General features: G+C 41.2%; 1 protein-coding gene across 2 annotated transcripts; it reads left to right on the top strand.

The window, feature by feature from the left end:
- Positions 1–50: 50 nt before the first annotated feature.
- SC5D (sterol-C5-desaturase) lies at positions 51–12724 on the top strand. 2 transcript variants are annotated; one of them, XM_029915143.1, is made up of 5 exons: positions 51–182; positions 7615–7832; positions 8558–8690; positions 10727–10827; positions 11157–12724. In XM_029915143.1, exons 2-5 carry the CDS (start codon positions 7623–7625, stop codon positions 11610–11612), a joined length of 900 nt encoding a protein of 299 aa, XP_029771003.1. In that variant the 5' UTR covers positions 51–182; positions 7615–7622; the 3' UTR covers positions 11613–12724. The 2 variants fall into 2 exon arrangements, with proteins under 2 accessions (XP_029771003.1, XP_029771004.1); XM_029915144.1 differs by lacking the exon at positions 51–182 and adding an exon at positions 4357–4397.
- Positions 12725–19529: the final 6805 nt, after the last annotated feature.

The following is a 19529-nucleotide window of genomic DNA, read 5'->3' as shown; positions in this document are numbered from 1 at the left end:
GATCTGCCGTCATATCAGCTTATGCCGCCGGCCCCTGATTGGCTGGCGGCTCCGGCCGCTAGGAGCGTGGGCCTGGCTACGCCCCTCAGGCGCGGCCCGCTGACTGACCGCCGCTGGGCTCACTTTGGCCTCCGGTAGCCCACGACCCGGCGGAGCGGGATCGGCGGCGGCACCCTCGGGAGGTAGGGGTGACAGGAGGGCATGGAGGAGGCGGCGGAATACCTCCGGAGCGGGATGGGCGAGGAGAGGAGGGAGAGTGGAGGGGGAGAAGTCCGCAGGATGGGTCCCAGGTGGGGAAGTTGGGAGCGCGCCAGACGCTTTCTTTCACTACTGGCTGCTGGGTGTCAGGCTCCCGGCGGGCGCCGGGGCGCGGGCGGTGACCCATAGCAGGGATCGGCAGGCAGCCGGGCATCCTGGCAGCGTGCGCAGGCTGTGATGCGTTGAGTGCGGGGCGCAGGGGACGCTCCCTGGGCCGGGCTGGCAGGGGTGGGCAGAAGGGCGGCCGGAGACCTGGGATGTGGGGGGCACTAGCCCAGCCGGAGGTTTCGGGGCGTCGAGGAGGCCGGTCCGTGAAAGCAACAGACACAGCGAGGGACGTGAAGAAAACGAGATGTGTGATGTTGACCTGTGTGGATGCTCATCCCAGGGAAATATGTCCAGTGAACGCTCATGCTTTGCTTTGAGACATGTTTTGGAAGGATCCCCCCTACCCCAGCCCCCCACACACACTTTTTTAAAGGGGCAAAGATGTAAGGCTGTGACCTCTTGACCATTGCTGTGCAAACCCCGGTTACTGCAACGTAGTTCGAATGGAAGGACAGCAGCCCGCGGTTTGTAAAGACTAAAAGGGAAGGGAAATACTGTATCCAGTTAGCATTGAAAAAGGAGAAAATCCTGTCTCTTGGCATCCCTGTGTTATAGCAGAGTAAATTTGGAGGTGGTGTAGATAGGTAAAGTTTCAAATTGGAAAGCTTGTGGTAGGCAGGTATTTTCTTTTAGGGGTTTTTTTTTTTTTTTTGATGTTTATTTATTTTTGAGAGAGATAGCTTAAGCAGGGGAGAGGCAGAAAGAGAGAGGGAGACATAGAATCCAAAGCACGCTCCAGGCCCTGAGCTGTCAACACAGAGCCTGACTCCGGGCTCCGACCCACCACCGCCAGATTCAGACCAGAGCCAAAGTAGGTCGCCTCAGGAAGATATTTTTAACCAGAACCTTACAGCAGGTTACCTGTCTTTATATCACCCTTTGTGTGTGTGTGTTTAGGTTTCTAATGATAAGCATCTAAAAGTATAATAAGTAGACGATCCTTGATCACTTACAGAAATGCTTGTCCATTCATAATGTAATATTAGCATGGACTACTCAGAATTCCCCGTCCACGTTATACACCTTGAGAGATCGTATAATGTAGAAGCTGGGAGATCAGACTCTGGAATACACATCCCAGTTGTTACTGTTACTTAAGTTATTTAAACACTCAGTTTCCCTTTCTCTAAAGTGACGGTTACAGAATTACCTACCTCCTAGGATTGTAGGGATTAAGCAAAGCAATACATAAAAAGTGTTTTATTTTTACTTATTTATTTAATTTTTTAAAACATTTATTGGGGCGCCTGGGTGGCTCAGTCGGTTAAGTCTCCGGCTTCAGCTCAGGTCAGATCTCACGTCCGTGGGTTCGAGCCCCGCGTCAGGCTCTGTGCTGACAGCTAGTTCAGAGCCTGGAGCCTGCTTCCAGTTCTGTGTCTCCACCTCTCTCTGCCCTTCCCCCTCTCATGCTCTGTCTCTCTCTGTATCAAAAATAAATAAAACATTTAAAAAAAACATTTATTTATTTTTGAGAGACAGAGAAAGATAGAGCATGAGCTGGGGAGTGGCAGAGAGAGGTGGAGACACAGAATCTGAAGCAGGCTCCAGGCTCTGAGCTGCCAGCACAGAGCCCAACACAGAGCTCGAACCCACGAACTGTGAGATCATGACCTGAGCCGAAGTCGGTGGTCAACCAACTGAGCCACCCAGGTGCCCCATAAAAAGTGTTTTAATATAATACCTGGTTGTCAACAAATGTTAGCTGTTATTGTCTCTGCTTTTAAAATAAAGCAAAAGTAATAGTAGACTCAGTCTTTCTAAGCTTAATTGTGTTTTATTAATAACTTTTTTTTTAAGTTTCTTTCTTTCTGTAACTCTAAAATAATACAACTTTGTTTCAGTCATGAATCATTAACTTAGGGTCTGTGAAGACCCTGACTTAAGGGGGGTATAAACCCCTTAAAATTATATGCAAAAAATTATGTGCCTTTGTATTCACTGAGAATGTTAACAATTAAGGAGCTGAAGAGTTGAGATAGTGATGAAGAGGCGGTGGAACTTTGTGCAAGTTTAAGAACTTGGACTCTGTGGGGCGCCTGGGTGGCTCAGTCAGTTGAGCATCCAGCTCTTGATTTGGGCTCAGATCATGATCTCACCGTTCGAGGGTTCAAGCCCTGTTACCAGGTTCTACACTGACACTGCAGAACCTGCTTGGGATTCTCCGTCTCTGCCCCTCCTCTACTCATGTTTACTCTTTCTCTCTCTTTCTCTCTCTCTCTCTAAACAACAAAACATAAAGTAAAAAAAAATAAAATAGACCTTGGACTTTGCAACCATACCACATGTGTTTGAGTTCCTGCTCCAGCATTTGTTACTTGACGATCCCAAGCAGATTACTTGTATTTCCTGTGCCCAGCTTCTTGATCCATGAGGTAATACTAGCACCTAACTCATAGGGCTTCTTGAAAGGGTTAAATAAGCTAATAGTTACAGTGCCTAGTGTACAGTAAATATTGATACTAGATATTATCAATTATTTTTCAAAGAAAAACCAAGTGACCTCTTTCTCCCTTAGGTTAAAGTAATTTTGACTCAGCTTTGGCTCCCAGAGCAGCAGTACTAATAGCTCCTCTTTCCTGACTAACTTCTCTATATCCGATGATGCCAAAAAAACTAGAAACTTAGCCCTTTAACCTTGAGACCAATTCTATAATGAAGATCTGTTATCTCATTTTACAAATGTGGGTTTGAATATAAACTTCAAATTTGAATTGCAGTTTTGCGAGTGAATTGTTTCTTATTTCAAAAGATTTTTTGGTTAGATGTCAGAAAGTATAGCAATATATTTAGAAATACTTAATGTCTACCTTTGACAAATAGAACTGAAGCTAAAATTCTAAAAACACTTAAAACAGGTTTTATTTCACAGTATCTAAACTTCCTGGAGACTGACCGAGATACATTCCCGCCTCCCCTCCAGGCGCTGGTTTGTTGTTGCAGCGATTATGTCCAGGGAGTACCCAAATTAACACAACTGGAATGGTCCTCAGATAAAAGCAAAACTGAAGTTAAGGACTGAGATCTTATGAAAGTTATTAGTTATGTATGCTATTGAAGGTTGACTGCAGTGGATTCTTGGTTAATGTTTGAGTTGTTTTGGCTGCACTGGACTGTATTTACTTAGGGCTACGGGACAGTGCACCTAACATGCAGATTAGTCCATAAACTCTTAACCAACCTATAGTGGCATCACAATATCCTTCTCAGTTGTTGGGTTGTTTTTATTATTTTTTTTTAAATTTTTAATGTTTTTTTTTATTTTTGAGAGAGAGAGAGAGACAGCGTGAGCATGGGAGGGTCAGAGAGAGAGGGAGACACAGAATGTGAAGACAGGCTCCAGGTTCTGAGCTGTCAGCACAGAGCCCGATGCGGGGCTCGAACACACAAACTCAGAGATCATGACCTGAGCCGAAGCCGGACGTTCAACCCACTGAGCCACCCAGGCGCCCCTGTTGGGTTGTTTTTAAACATTGATGTTTCCTGGTGTTACTTAGAGTAAGTACTCCCTTTGCTACGTTATTTCCCTTGTCAATTTCTGCTCCTTATGGCTTCAGCTTCAACCACTACAAGCTCACTTTTGAACTTCAGATTCATATTTGCATGTAGTCTATTGCTTTATGACTAAGAGTAAGCATAGAGTTAAAGCTTATTAGTCCATGCTAATTAGGTTTAAGACCCAAACCGAAGCCGTCATTCCTTACACACCCCAGTCCCTGTGGCACCAAATATAACCGCTCTCCCAGTATTCCCTCTTTTGATTCTGATGACATCACCAGGTGTCATCTGGTGGATGGACCAGCTAAAGTCTCAGTCATCCTAGATTTCACCTCCGTTCATATTCCAGTATTTAATTGGTTGTCAAGCCTTTGGGTTTTATGGGGTTTTTTTGTTTCGTTTGTTTTTAAAGCAGGCTCCACACCCAGTGCTGAGCCCAACAGGGGGCTTGAACTCATGACCCTGGGATCAAGACCTGAGCTGGGATCAAGAGTTAGAGGCTTAACCAACTGGGCTACCCAGGCGTCCCAAGCCCGGTGGGTTTTTTACTTGCTCAATCTCTGATAAATATGTATGTTCTTAGAGCTGGGCTAGTCTACCATGGGAGCAACTAAGTCTCTGTCTCTCTTTCCCTGCTTCTCATCAATACTCATATTCCTAATGGAATGGTTTCTATGAAGTACAAATCTAATGATAACCTCTTCCCTGCCCAGAAACCTGTGAGTATCTCCCATCGTGTCGGGGGGAAAGTTCGATTCCCTAGCAGGGCAGCAGAGCCCTTCACAGTCTGACACCGCTTTCCTTTTATTATAAGGTTTATCCTCAAACATTTTCTTCTCCTCTGTTTTACCCATCGCACCATTTGGCACCCACCAGTGACACCCACTGACCCATGAATGTAGCATGACTTTTTCCATGCCTTTGCAAGTTGTTATTTTTATTGGAAATGCCTATCTCTAACCTTTTCGTTCTGATAATGTCCTTTAACGCATGAATCGGATGTGTGTATACCTTTATTATATCATTTACACCGATGTAATTATTTCTATAATTGCCTTATCTTGCAGATGGATTTCGACTGTTATCTTTTCAATCTTTATAAGCTCGTTATCTGGTGTAGACCTTTATGCTTAATTGCTTAGTTGTTATTTGAGTTAACAATATATGATGAAAGATATATGTCAATATCTGGCATTTGGCATTAGTTAAAACTTCCCATGTCAAAGTGAGAAAAACAAAATGCGTGCAGCACCTATCACAGAGAAAGGAGCTAAACACTCTTAATAAATAAGGACTTCTAGAGTTTGATTTTAAGAAACTGAAAACTCAGTGGGGAAATGGGCAAGGGATAAGAATGTAACCTCACAGAAAAAAATAGAAACTATTCTAAATATGTGTGCTCATGCTCAACTTCACTGATAATAAGAAACATAAATATATACTGAGAGCTCATTTCTTTGCTATCAGATTAGCGAGCATCTTAAAGGTTGATGATAGTCTCTGTTAAGGTTGTAGGGAAACAGACACTGTGGCCTTGCAAAGGGGTACAATTCCTGCACAGAGTGATTGGACAGTGTTCACCAGAGTTACGGATGCATTTCATCTCTGCCCTGGCTCTTCTGCTTGTAGAAATTAATACACTGTGGGGTTAATTGTGATTAGAATCTATCCAAATCCTTGTACATGAGTTAAATAGCAGTGAAGTCACACAAAGGAACATATGCCCATAGTTCCTCAGCCACACTTTCAAAATCTGAAAAGCCCTGAAAAACCAGAAGTTTTTTGTTTTGTTTTGTTTTTTAAAGGTTGGCACTCAAACTCATTTGATGGCACAGGCTGACTCCAACTGACCAAGGCGCCCATTTTGTGTTGGTGCCCCTGTCAGGTACCCCCACTCCTTGCAATGTGCTGGGACTGTTTTGGTTACTTTGAGTTTAATTGCATATGGAAACATAAAAAAAAGGAGTGAGAGATAGCCCATGTGAGTAACAGAATGAATGGAAGTATCTGTCATTAGTATTAGCACAGAACATGGAGTTAGGTGTCGTAGGAACTTGTGCGTAGTGTGTCTGTGACGCCTCCCGCTGAAGAAGTCGGTGTGGGCATCACCACCATATGTGAGTTAAAGGCTAGAAAAACAGATTGCCCAAGTTTTACACTGGTGGTGAGGACCAAGAAAGAACTAAAGAAAAACAGGAAACCACTGCACAGGACAGAAAACAAAGATCCTTAACCATGTTCTGATTAAGTAGATGTGACAACAAGAATGTCAGTAAATGGCCACCGATGGCTTTGTTGACCTTGAAACAAGCTAGGATATATCATGAAGAACTACTACTGGACATGAGTGTTAGGATTAAGAAAGGAGGAATCAGAAATTTAGGAAACAGGGTAAAGAAGAGTATCTGAAAAGACGGTGAAATTTAGCTGGTTATGAAACAGCTAAACATAACCCTCATGAGTTAGCCAACGTAATACCCGATGGAGCCTTGAGTGCTGAATACATTTTCAGTGGTGGTGGGACATTGTGGTGGCATATTCTTAATTGCTCTGCACAGGAACTGTCCCACTTTACAAGGCCGTAGCAGTGTAGGATAGGGCCTGCTTCCCCAGAACCTTACCAACAGAGAATATCATCCAACTTCAGGATATTCGTTAGTCTGACAGCAAAGAAACGGTATCTCAGCATATACTTACATATACAGTGTTTGAACGAGCCTCACAAAACACCGGGCAAAAATCTCCAGGCTGGCTCCCTAAACATAGGAGCGGTCCAAGCTCTAGGCAAGGCGGACTGAAGACAATTGACATTTTTAAATTATTCACAGACTGCCCTTTTGTACATTCTCCTCCTCAAATTACGGTCCCCAGCCCCCGATATCGAGAATTGATTGGTGGGGAGAAGAAGTGTGTTCTAGTTCTTCATGCCAAGAATATGCCTCCCTGGGGCGCCTGGGTGGCTCAGTTGGTTGGGTGTCCAACTTCAGCTCAGGTCATGATCTTGCAGCCCGTGAGTTCGAGCCCCACATCGGGCTCTGTGCTGACAGCTCAGAGCCTGGAGCCTGCTTCAGATTCTGGGTCGGCCTCTCTCTCTCTGCCCCTCCCCTGCTCACACATTGCCTCTCTCAAACATAAACATGAAAAGAAAAGAAAAGAAAAGAAAGAATATGTCTCCCTTTGTCCTGTCAGTGGGAGTGGCTTTTCCATCTGTCCCAAGAACAGATAGTCCCTGACTTCTGTGGTTGAGGTAGCAGCACAGATACCATCTAGCAGATTTATCTAAGTCTCTGCACTGAAGGAAAACTTCCTGAAATCGGAGTCCTTTTAGGAGAGACGTGCCTCTGAAGCTTATAGCCGAAGGAGTAAACAGCTGAGTACTTACACCTTGATGCACTCCACATCTTCACTACTTCTCGTGTTGCCATAGGATATATGTTGGGGAAGAGCCCCAAGATGACATTAGATCCAGACTGATGCCACTTTGCCAGATTGATGTCCCAGAAAAAACTTCCTGGGCGGCCGTTTCTCAGAGCTTTGATGTCCCTGTGTGTATGTAACATGAAGATTGGACCCGAGATGATACTTAAGGTCCCTTCTGGCTCTTAAGGTGGCATTGCAGGGATTCTGGTAGCAGTAGACTTTATACTGTATGCGCTTTTTAAAGCAGGAATTTCATGCATAGTTTTTCCGAAAATGTTTCGCACTGAGAAATATCAAATGGGTAAATAACTGTTGCACGTGCTTATCCTTTAGGGGCCAAGATGGATCTTGTACTCAGTGCTGCGGATTATTATTTTTTTACGCCGTACATCTACCCAGCCTCATGGCCTGAGGACAACATCTTCCGACAAACCGTTAGTCTGCTGATTGTAACAAATCTCGGCGCATATATCCTTTATTTCTTCTTTGCCACCCTGAGCTATTATTTTGTCTATGATCATTCATTAATGAAGCATCCACAGTTTTTAAAGGTAAGTGATTTTCTTACCTACCTTTAACTGTTCTTACTGTAAAAATAATGTTTTTGTGTGTGAGATTTTCAGATCAAAGTGGTTATAACCATTAAGTAAGATTTTTGCAACCAGCCTATGTAAGGCTGGGTTAGATATTTTTGGTAAGACTAATCCCCTCTCCTCTCTCAATTCAAACAAATAAATGAACCCAACTTTTTTTTTAATTATAAGCCTGGTGTCTTGCTAGATACATAGAATTTCTTTGCTAACAGTGATAAATAAATGCACACATTTGTGTAGTTGAACGTTTGACTTTCACAAACTGAATATGTTTTTACTACATATATATCTTTGACCAGATAGGAGATTGTGGATTTATTTACAGTCATTTTCTATTTCAGTTATTTATATTTATCAGTTCCTCCAAGGACTGAAAAAAGAAAAAATCAAAGAGACTTGGGGATGGAAATTTATGAAAGAAAGTATCATTTTATGAATAGAAATCCAGAATGCGGGCTTTGTGAGAAAGAGTAAGAATTGAAAGTATTTATTGCATTTGCTCTTTAAAAGAGAAGTGTTTTTCTTACACATGCTTTCCCACATACCAACATTTTAATGGAACAGTTTGGCAGCAAGCTCCCTCACATAAAAGAGATTTGAAAAATGCGTTCCAAGACAATTTCATGCTGGTTTTGTTTAACATAGATTTTGTGACTTTTAAGTATTGGAAATTTCATTTTCAGAATCAAGTCTACAGAGAGATTATGTTCACTGTCCAGTCCCTGCCGTGGATCAGCATTCCCACTGTTTCATTGTTCCTGCTAGAGCTGAGAGGGTACAGCAGATTATATGATGACATAGGAGAGTTTCCAAGTGGTGAGTGAGTAATATGAACCTGAGGCACAGAGTGGCTTCTCTCAAGGACCAAACCGGCCTCTTTTTTTCTTCTTTTAAAATAATTACAGATCGTTTGTGGGGTTTTCTCATTTAAAAATTTTTTTATTTTATTTAAAAATTTTTTAATGTATATTTATTTTGAGAGGGAGAGACAGACAGAATGCAAGCAGGGGAGGAGGAGACACAGAATCCGAGGCAGGCTCCAGGCTCTGAACTGTCAGCACAGAGCCCGATGTGGGACTTGAACTCAGAAACCATGAGATCACGACCTGAGCCGATGTCAGTCACACAACCAACTGAGCTGCCCAGGCGCCCCTTATTTTATTTAAAAAATGTTTTATTAATTTTCATTTTAGAGAGAGAGAGAGAAAGAGCAGGGATGGGAGGGGGCAACAGAGAGAGAGAATCTCAAGCAGACTCCATGCTCAGCCTAGAGCCCGACATGGGCCTCGATCCCATGACCCCAGGATCATGATCTGAGCCAAAATCAAGAGCTGGACGCTCAACTGACTGAGTCACCCAGGTGCCCCTGTTTAATTGTTTTTAATGCTTTGTTTTTATGCATTCTTGTCTTGGCACATGTGTACATTTTCTAACCTAGCCATTTTAAAGTCTTGGCTGTGCATGGAATTGTGCTTAGAGGAAGATGGATGTGATCAGAGATAAAGCTTTGCATTCATTTGGTTTCTGTTTACTGAATCCAGCCCCCCCCCCCCCCGCAAGCTCAAATAGTACATGATAATTACAGAAAATACAGATTTTTGAATCCACTGACCTGCTACCTAGAAACGCCCTTTTTTGACATACACCCCTCCACTTCTCTGTGTTACAAAAATGAAACCCTACCACACGTACTGGCTGAGACTTTGGTTTTTCCTTAGTTGTATATATGGCCATCTTTTCATGTCAGTAAATATTGACCTTATATAGTATATTAGTTAACAATATCACCTTGTGTAGATATCCATCGTTTATTTAAATGATCCCCAATTTTTAGACCTTTAAAGTATTCCATTTTTTTCTATTGTAGTCAGTCCTGCAGGGACTAACCTAAATTTTTGTGAAATTCTGAAATTATTTAATGAAAATAACATTTTTAGTGTCTAGTATTAGAAAGCAAAAATAGTGGTTAACATGTACTAAGTGCTGATATGTACCAGCCACAGTTCTAAGCTTTTCACACGTATCAATCCATTTTATTCTACATCAGTTCTATGACATAGGTCCCATTATTATGTTCCTTTTATGGGTGAGTAAATTAATGCACAGGGAGTGTCAGTCACTTGCCCAGGTCATTCAGCAAGTAAGTGGTCCATCTGGGACTGGCCCCCAGGCTCGCTGGAGCCAGCATACCTGCTGTCCAAGTAAGAGGCTCGATATTTAAAATAAGGACCAAGAATTACACAGTAGGATGATGAATTGACGAGGCCTTGAAAAGTGGATAGGACTATGAGTAACAAATAAAAGGAGAAAGGGCATTCTAGATACATGGAACAGAATGAGTAAAGGTACAAAGGTGAAACTTTCAAGGTGCTGGGAGGACATTGAATAAATTTAGCCTGGTTAGTACAGGAACAGATGAGGCAGGAAAGATCAGAAGGAGTTGGGTTATGGAGTAAATGCTAGGTTTAAGATATTTAGTGGGAAATAAAGTTCTAAGCAGGAAGGCAGTATGTAAAGATACGTTTTATGGGGATTATTATGAAGGAACAATAAACGGTGTTATTTGTGCCCAGAGATTTAAAGTATAAAGATGCCTTGAAGTGTATATTTTTTTCTGTGTCATAAATGTCTTCACAGTTTGACATTGTAGGTGGGGCACTTTAAGAGGCAAAAGAGGAAATGAGCAGATACCAGAGAGATTAGGGAGATCAATTTAGAAGGTGTCGAATAGCCAAAGCTAATTCGTTCATAGTGTTGAGTCTAGGATCGCATTTTGCCCTCTCAGATGGGCAAGTACAAAGGAGCCTCTGATCCTGAAAGCCAGAGCTGACCCATCCTGTTGTCTCTTCTAGGCTGGGTTCGGCTCGTTGTTAGTATACTGTCCTTCCTCTTTTTCACCGACATGCTGATCTACTGGATTCACAGAGGCCTTCATCATAGACTCGTGTATAAGGTAGAGTGGTTTTTAGGGGAAAGAGAAAAAATATATCCATTTCAGTGGCGTATGGTTACAAATCCTGTTTCCCAGAATCTCCTGTAACTTACGAAATACCTAAGTAGCGTAGCATGACAGATACCAAGTTTATTTTGTGTGTGTCCTTCCTGGGTCTGGAGGGGATATGTTAACATTTTACTGTTTTCCGATAAAGGAGGGCATTTTATAAAGTGATTCTGCCGAATGTATAGAGATTTCTTTAGTTAGGTCATGTCCACAAAACATGAGCATGAGAAGCTAAATTGAAAAGTGAAGGTGCTTCCTAACTGTGTTCTTTCCTTCTGCAGCGCATACACAAACCTCACCATCTCTGGAAGATTCCTACTCCATTTGCAAGTCATGCTTTTCACCCTGTGGATGGCTTCCTTCAGAGTCTACCTTACCATATATACCCTTTTATCTTTCCATTACACAAGGTGGTTTACTTAGGTTTGTACATCTTGGTCAATATCTGGACAATTTCCATTCATGATGGTGATTTCCGTGTTCCCCAGATCTTAAGGCCGCTTATTAATGGCTCCGCCCATCATACAGACCACCACATGTTCTTTGACTATAACTATGGACAGTATTTCACCTTGTGGGATAGAATTGGAGGCTCATTCAAAAATCCTTCCTCCTTTGAAGGAAAGGGACCGCTTAGTTATGTGAAGAAGATGACAGAAGAAAAGTGGAACAGCCATGCAGAAAACGGTTGTAAAAATGAAACATTGTTCAGTGGAGAGCTTACAAAGACTGAGTAGTAGATTGTTGCCCTATTACTGAATACAATGAAATGTTTAGTAAAGAAAAATAATCTACATACATACAACGAAGAGATAGAGCAAGTAAATGGTATCAGAAAGTCCGCAGTGGGGGTACTGCTTATCACCATGGTAGATCAAAGAAAGATGCCAAGATTGAGCACCAAGATTTTTAACTTCCTGCTTACAATACTAGGAGTTGGTCTAAAGGACAAGGTATGTCTTTCTAGCCAGCGTATCTATAATTTGTACAGCCTCAACAGTTTTTATAAGAATAGAGAATAAATTATTGAGGGGACTAGGCTATGTCCTTTTGCCTTAATCCACCCATACTGATTAAGAAAAATATGTTGTGCTTGATAATACCAAGACTAAGCATCATAACAAATACTAATAGAAATATGGTTCCTTATTTCAGGAACGGTTAAGTCTCCAATGTTGGTATGGTAACAACTACCTGAAGGATTTTGTTCACGTGGAAACATCAGTGTGAAAAAAGCTCTGATAAAACATAGTAGCAACCAAGGAAATGACCTAATTAACAACAGGTATAATAAGATCATCATCTTCCTACATGTAGGAAGCTTATTCTCTGCGAACATTGTCAACTATTACATTTGACGGATGAAAACATAAATTAGAATTTTAAAAAATACTGATACCACCATGATTTAATCCAAACCTTGGATTATTTCAAGATTTTGATGGTTATTGTTTTAAACCATTGTTTAATAAGTGTAAAATTATGTGAACCTGAATATATTTAGAAAGGGAAGTTTGATGCCCAAGTAATATATCTGAGACTACTGCTTTTTTAATTAAATGGATGCACTGCACTTTTTATATGTTTCAAAGTTACAATCCTGAAATTTCCTATGAAAGGAAGTAATTGCCAAATATTTAGGCCTATCACTGACGATTAACTTTGAAATCTTATTTTCTCTCCTCTCCCCTCACTTTTCCCCACAGTCTTTGCAAAAAGATTTAACAAATACTTTCATAAAGAAGTGTTGGGTGTCGTAACAAATGCGTTGGAAAAACAAGGTTTAAAAAGACATTCTTATAAGCTATTTATGTAAAATCAATAAAAGTTGATTCTTGCTGTTATTAAACTGTATCAGTTAAATATTGTAAGAGCACAAAAGATTCTTTGTGCAAATTTTGTGTCAATTTGAAACCAAAGAAATGATGTGCATTGTCAAGGTCAAGAGAGAACGAAGGGGGTATCACATTCTTTTTCTATTCCACATTTGTATTAGGTTTGAGTATTTTAGCAAGAGACCAGTCATAAAACTTAATGCTTGGTCTCCTGAAGAAAATCTTTTTTTTTTGAGTTACTGTTAACAGTGTCCTGCTACTTAAACATACTAGCGTGCAGCTGGTGTTCTGTAACTGACAAATGGAGGTAAGTGATTGTCACTGACCACCCCCCCAGGCTCCAGTGCTCCATTTTGCCCCCCAAAGTTAGGAAATTAAGAAGTAAACTTTGTTTCTGGTGATAATGACAGCTAATACTCAAGTTTTTCATTTCTTCCTGTTTCCGTTTTGGTAGTTTATATGTTTCTACGAATTTATCCATTTCTTCCAGGTTGTCCAATTTGTTGGCGTATCATTTTTCATAATATTCTCTTATTATAGTTGGTATTTCTGTGCTGTTGGTTGTTATTTCTCTCCTCCCATTTGTGATTTTATTTATATGAGTCCTTCCTCTTTTCTTTTGAGTAAGTCTGGCTAGAGGTTTACCAATTTTATTAATTTTTTTCTAAGAATGTACTCCTGGTTTCACTGATCTGTTGTATTGTTTTTTTAGTTTCTATATCATTTATGTCTGCACTAATCTTTACTATTTCCTTCTTTCTGCTGGTGTTAGGCTTTGTTGTTCTTTTTCTAGTTCCTTTAGATATAAGATCAGGTTGTTTGAGATTTTTCTTTCTTCTTAGAGTAGGCCTGTATTGCTATATACTTCCCTCTAAGGACCGCTTTTGCCTCATCCCAAAGGTTTTGGACTTTTTTGAATGACAGCTAAAATTTATTGAGTGTTTACTCTTGATCAGGCACTATTACAAGTCCTTGACATGAGGAAATTGGGATGCAGTTTTGTGACTTTTCCAAGGTTATTTTTCATGTAAAGCCCAGTGTGGATGTTTCTGGTCAGTGAAAAGCTTTCCACAGTCATTCTGAGACCCAGGCCCCTTACGTCTTGGGGCTGCCTGTCTCTAGTTTATAGTCTTCCTTGCTGAAGGATGAAGGAGCCCATGGGGGAGAGGGAAAAGTACCCTCTACAGGTCAGGCCTGAAAGTCATGCACATCCCTCGCCATGTTCCTTTGGACAAAACTTAGTTGTATGGCCAATTGCACTGAAAGAGGTTCTGGAAAATGTGTCCAATCGTGCCTGGGAGGCCGGGGCAACTGCTTTCGGAACAGCTAGCCAGTTTGCCGTGCTTTCATAGTTTATTCCCCTTTTTGGGGGTCCCAGTACAGACACTGAAGTGGTGAATGAGCCCCCCGAGTATTTCAAGTTATCCATCCACGGGATGTCTTTGTACCCTTAATTCCGTAATTCCCATCGTGAGTGTTAGTTTCCTCTAGATTCTTACTACTGTGTCGCTAATAGAAAAGAAAGGACAGAATTTATCAGAAGAGGAAAGCTTCCTAAAGATGTTAATAATAATCAAACTGTACTCTCTTGCCTTTTTTTCCTTTTTTTCCCCACCTTTTTTCTTAAATTCCAATGTTAAGAAGCAGTATTACATTAAGTAGTCTCACCATTATTTTCTATCCTACAACTGCATTGGCCAAGTCTCCTGTAGAAGAATTCAGACAGTATTCATAGAAGTAAGGAGCTAAATTCCTTCTCACAGGATCATCAAGCAAAAGGCTTTCCCCTTGACTTTGAAACCTTTTATAGTTAAAGAGCAGAAAGGGACATTTTCCCCTTTTATGGTGGAAATTGGGAAATAGATGGAGGTGGTACAAGAACACATTTCAAAAACCCAGAGGCTTTCTCTGTTTCCTTGTCTCTCTGCCTCTTTATGCTGTGACTTTTCTATTTCTCCATTTCTCTGTCCCATATTTCTTTCTCTTCCCATCTGAAAGAAGTCAGGGACAGATGTGGCAGAGAATTAGGAGTTCAGGTGTTGATACGTGAGTCAGCAGTGCTAGCAGATTATTTAAATAGAGATGGTGTCTAGGAGGAGATGGAAAGTGGAAGACAAATCAGAACAGATTTGAGATCAACTCAGAGAAGAAAAGTTTGAGGCCGTGAGATTGCCAAGAGAGCATGAAAAAAGAGATCCCAAGAAACAAACCAACTTAAAGGGGAAAGAACTTCATTGCCTTGTCTTTCCAACTTCAAAGTCAAAAAACTTGATTGGCAGTCTCCTATCTGCAGTTACTGCCTTCTCCCCTCTATCATTGTTAAGTGCACTCAGTTAATTCTAGACCAGAACCCTTCATTTTTGTATTAAACTATGTGACCTTAAAAGACGTGGCTGAGGTGCGGGGCGCCTGGGGGGCTCCATCATTAAAAGTCCTACTTGGGCTCAGGTCACGATCTCACAGTCCGTGAGTGTGAGCCCCAACTCAGGTTTTGTTCCAACAGCCCCACCCCCTTCCAAAGAAACAATCTGGTTGAAGTTTAATAAATACTTTGCTGAATAATGAAGTGGTGGAAATGTTCTTCTTTTCGGTAAACATTTCATGAGCTCCCACCACGTGTCACACACTGTGCCAGAGGCTGCAAATATTGATTCTGTAGATTTTTAAACACCGTCCTTTTAGCCAATAATTCACATCTTACTTACTAGCTGACATTAGCTGCCACTAAGTGCCTAGGAGGAGTCAGGGGGAAGTAAAGAGGATTCCTTGGGGTCCTAATCAAGGATGGACTGTACTTTTTTTTCCCCCTCAAAGTCACACCCTCACTGGGAAAGAACCACCAACACTGGCCAGTACCCTGGATTCTGACCACCTCGGAGTCAGTAGCATGAGTACCAAGCAGAGTTGACTGCATCTGTGTGGAGTTACTACGTATCAGTGCTCTGGATACAAAAAGCAAAGAAAAAAAAGATCGAATGATTGGTTGATTGCCCCACAACACGACAAACGTGGGATGATGATCCGTAACGTCAGCTGGAGCGTAATTCATCTCAGAGAAATTACAGACACGAGTTGCTCTGGTGCCGAAACAGCGTTGAGTCCTGGCTCTGCCACTTGCAGTCTGCGTGACCTTGGTCTCTCTATCAGATGAAAACGCTCTCTCCCTGATAAGATTAAATGCGTTAGAAACACTCAATTAAATGTCAACGGAGGCGATGATTCATGTAAATTGCGGGCCTCTGCTTTCTAGGTTCAGCGATTAGTGTCATTGCACCTAGGATCCCCTCAATGGAAGTCCCTTACTGGGAGGAAAAAAATGCCCCTGGGTAATTTCACCTTAACGTGGGAAGATGAAAGATGTGGGGTGAATGAGAAATAGGGAGCACAGAGGAAAATCCTAAGAAAAACCAAAGTTGACATATCTATATACTGTAAATTTTCTTGGTAAGAATTGGAAGATAGCTAAATTAATTGTTGCTAAATAATTTTATTTTAAAAATGCATTGCTGGGATGCCTGGGTGACTCAGTCGGTGAAGCATCCAAATCTTGGTTTCGGCTCAGGTCATGATCTCACGGTTTGTGGGATCGAGCCCTGTGTCAGGCTCTGAGCCGGCAGTGCAGAGCCTGCTTGAGATTCTATGTCTCTGTCTCTCTGCCCTCCCCTCCCCCACCCCCAAAGAAATAAATGAACTTTAAAAAAGTGAAATACTTGTATAGACTTTCATCCACTTCTTGTATCATTTTGTTACCTATTTTAAAATTAGAATTTTTATACACTAAGCCATTTCCTTAGATGAAAATGTGGCCTCCTGCCATGTTCAACCAAACAAAAAAATAGGGACCTGGAAACTTAGTGCACATTCTAATATTTGAGAGCAATCGCTGTGGTGACTTTTGTCCACTGCTTCATTAGGACTTTTTTCTTTCAATTAACTTAATGGAGATATAATTTAAATACAGTAAAATGTACTCATTGTATGGTTCAATGAGCTTTACAAATGGGTATACCATCTAAGCAGCACCCCAGTTAAGATACAGAACATTTTCAGGGCACCTGGGTGACATAGTTAAGCATCCAACTCTTGATCTCAACTCATGTCATGATCTTACAGGTTTGTGAGTTTGACCCTGCATCGGGCTGTCCACTGATGGCATGAAGCCTGTCTCTCCTCTCTACCCCAGCTTGCTCGCTTGCTCTCTCTCTCTCTCTCTCTCTCTCTCTCACTCACTCACTTTCTCTCTCTCTCTCACTCTGAAATAAACTTTTAAAAAATGAAAATTATAAAAAAAACCAACATTTTCTTTACCAGAAAAAAATTTATCTTCCTTTGCAATCTCTCCACAGCCCTAGGTAACCACGGATCCATTTTCTGTTACTGGAGATTAATTTTGTTTGTTCTAGAATTCCTTATAAATTGACTCAGATAAGTGAGGTTATTATGAATAAAGCTGCTATAAACAGATGTACAAGTCTGTGTGTGGATCTCTGTTTCCATTTCTTTCTGGTAAATACCTGTTAGTATAATTCCTCAGTAACAGGGTAGATATATGTTTAATTTTACAAGAAACCATCAAGCTCTTCTCCAAAGTGATTGTACCATTGTACCTCAGTGTTCAGAGAGGCACGATCAACAACAGCCAAATCATGGAAAGAGCCTAAATGTCCATCACCTGATGAGTGGATCAAGAAGATGTGGTATATATATACAATGGAATACTACATGGCCACAAGGAAGAATGAAATATGGCCATTTGTAGCAAAATGGATGGACCTGGAGGGAGCCATTTTGTATTCTGACTACAAATGATGATAATTCCATTTCCTCCACATCCTCACTTAACAGTATTGTCAACCCTTATTTGTAACCATGCTAGTGGGTGTGCATAGTGTCTCATTGTACATGATTTGCATTTTCCTATGACAAATTATGTTAAACACCTTTTTTCATGCTTTTGGGATGTTTTACACCTCTCTTCTGAAGTATCTGTTCAAGTCATTTGGCCACATTTAAGATATAGTTGTTTTTCTTTCATTTATAAGAAATTCTTCGTATTTCATATACAAGAATTCATATATATGGGCACAAGTCCTTTCTCAGATATATGTATTGCAAATGTTTACTCCAATCTGTAACTTGCCTTTGATAATTATTGCACTTTATGTCTCATGTAAGAAGTCTTTGCCTCTCTCAAAGCAAGCATGGACGTTTGTGGGAAGATTTTTGATAATTCATTCAAATTCTTAATAGATAAAAGACCTTTTCATATTTTTATTTCTTCATTTGTCAGTTTTGGAACACTGGTTTTCAAGAAATTTGTTTATTTCATTTAAGTTTTCAAATTTCTTGCCCTAAAGATGTAACATTCTCCTATTACACTTTCAATGCTTACAGGATCTGTAGTGATGGTTCCTTTTTTTTTTTTTTTTTTTGAGTTTAGAAGATTTTTATTTTTGTTTCCTTTTTAAAATTCCTGATATTGATCATCTGTTTTCTTCCTTTTCTTGATCAGTATAGTTGAGAGTATATACATTTAATTGATCTCTGTTGATTTTTCTCCATCACTTGCTTTCACATATGCCACACACGGCAATACGCCGTACCTCCATGATTCTTCAGTTCAAAGTATTTTCTATTTTCAGAGCATTTCTTCTGGGACCAGTGGTATGATGGCCTTGTACTGTGTGAGCTTAGCCAAGCCAGAATTACTTTCTGACATAGTTGTCAGTCTGCATGGCTACCCAAGCCGTTTTGGGTCAGATTTAGAAGGTGGAAATGGAGTGGCAGCCATCTTACTTTTCATGCTTGGAAAGACAAAGTAGTCTGTGAAGCAACGTTGCTGATTCAGTCATGTTGTAATGTCACTGCTGGCTCACCTGGTTAGCCCAAGGCAGCATCTGGGCCCCGGCAGCCACAGGCGCCCTCTGCTCCCCTTCAGCTTCTCCTAATTCTGGGCCTGATGGGTGTTTAAGCCTCTGCCACACTCCATCTCAAAGTGGTGGTGAGGGGTTGGCACCAGCCCACCAGCATGAGTTGTGTCATGAGGTCCCGCACAGCCTCCCAATGCTAGTCTCTCCTTGTCACTCTCTCATGCCCATCTCACATTTATCTTTCCTTCCTGACTTCCCCCTCCACAGACTTCAGATCCCAACACTAGAAAGAAACAATCACCTCCTATGAACAGTAACCAGCTTACACAGTTACCTGTGGCCAAATCCTCACTCCTCTGATGGACACCTGATAAAGAATCTGCCGCTGAAAGTGGTTCCAGAGGTCAGAATCTTAAGACTCAAACTGTTGGGGCACCTGGGTGGCTCAGTCGGTTAAGCGCCTGACTTCAGCTCAGGTCATGACCTCAGAGTTCATGGGTTCGAGCCTTGAGTCAGGCTCTGTGGCTGACAGCTCAGAGCCTAGAGCCTGTTTTGGATTCTGTGTCTCCCTCTCTCTCTCTGCCCCTTTCCAAAAAAGTAAAAAAAAAAAAAAAAAATCAGATTTCTGTAGACTTTTCAAATCACTGTGTTTGGATACCTGAAACTAATGTGACATTGTGTGTGGGTCAACTACATTTCAATTAAAAAAGTTAAAGATTCAGATCTCTGAACTGGTCCTGTGTTATCTGCAAGTGGTTCTGTTTCAATTAGCTTTAAAGTCATTAATGACCCGCCTTCCAAAATTAAAGGGGATATTGGAAGTCCGTGGCAATACAGTGGCAAAACAGTTACTTAAATAATCACTTGGAGACATCTGTAATCGAGTGCATGTGGAAGGCAAGACTTGGGAGGACCAAGGGTGTGCGGCGTGGAACATCTGAGTGGAAAT

This window comes from Suricata suricatta, chromosome 11 (genome assembly GCF_006229205.1).
Source record: "Suricata suricatta isolate VVHF042 chromosome 11, meerkat_22Aug2017_6uvM2_HiC, whole genome shotgun sequence".
Lineage (NCBI taxonomy): Eukaryota > Metazoa > Chordata > Mammalia > Carnivora > Herpestidae > Suricata > Suricata suricatta.
Note: the sequence above shows the minus strand (reverse complement) of the source record. Positions and strands in the feature narration are given on the sequence as shown.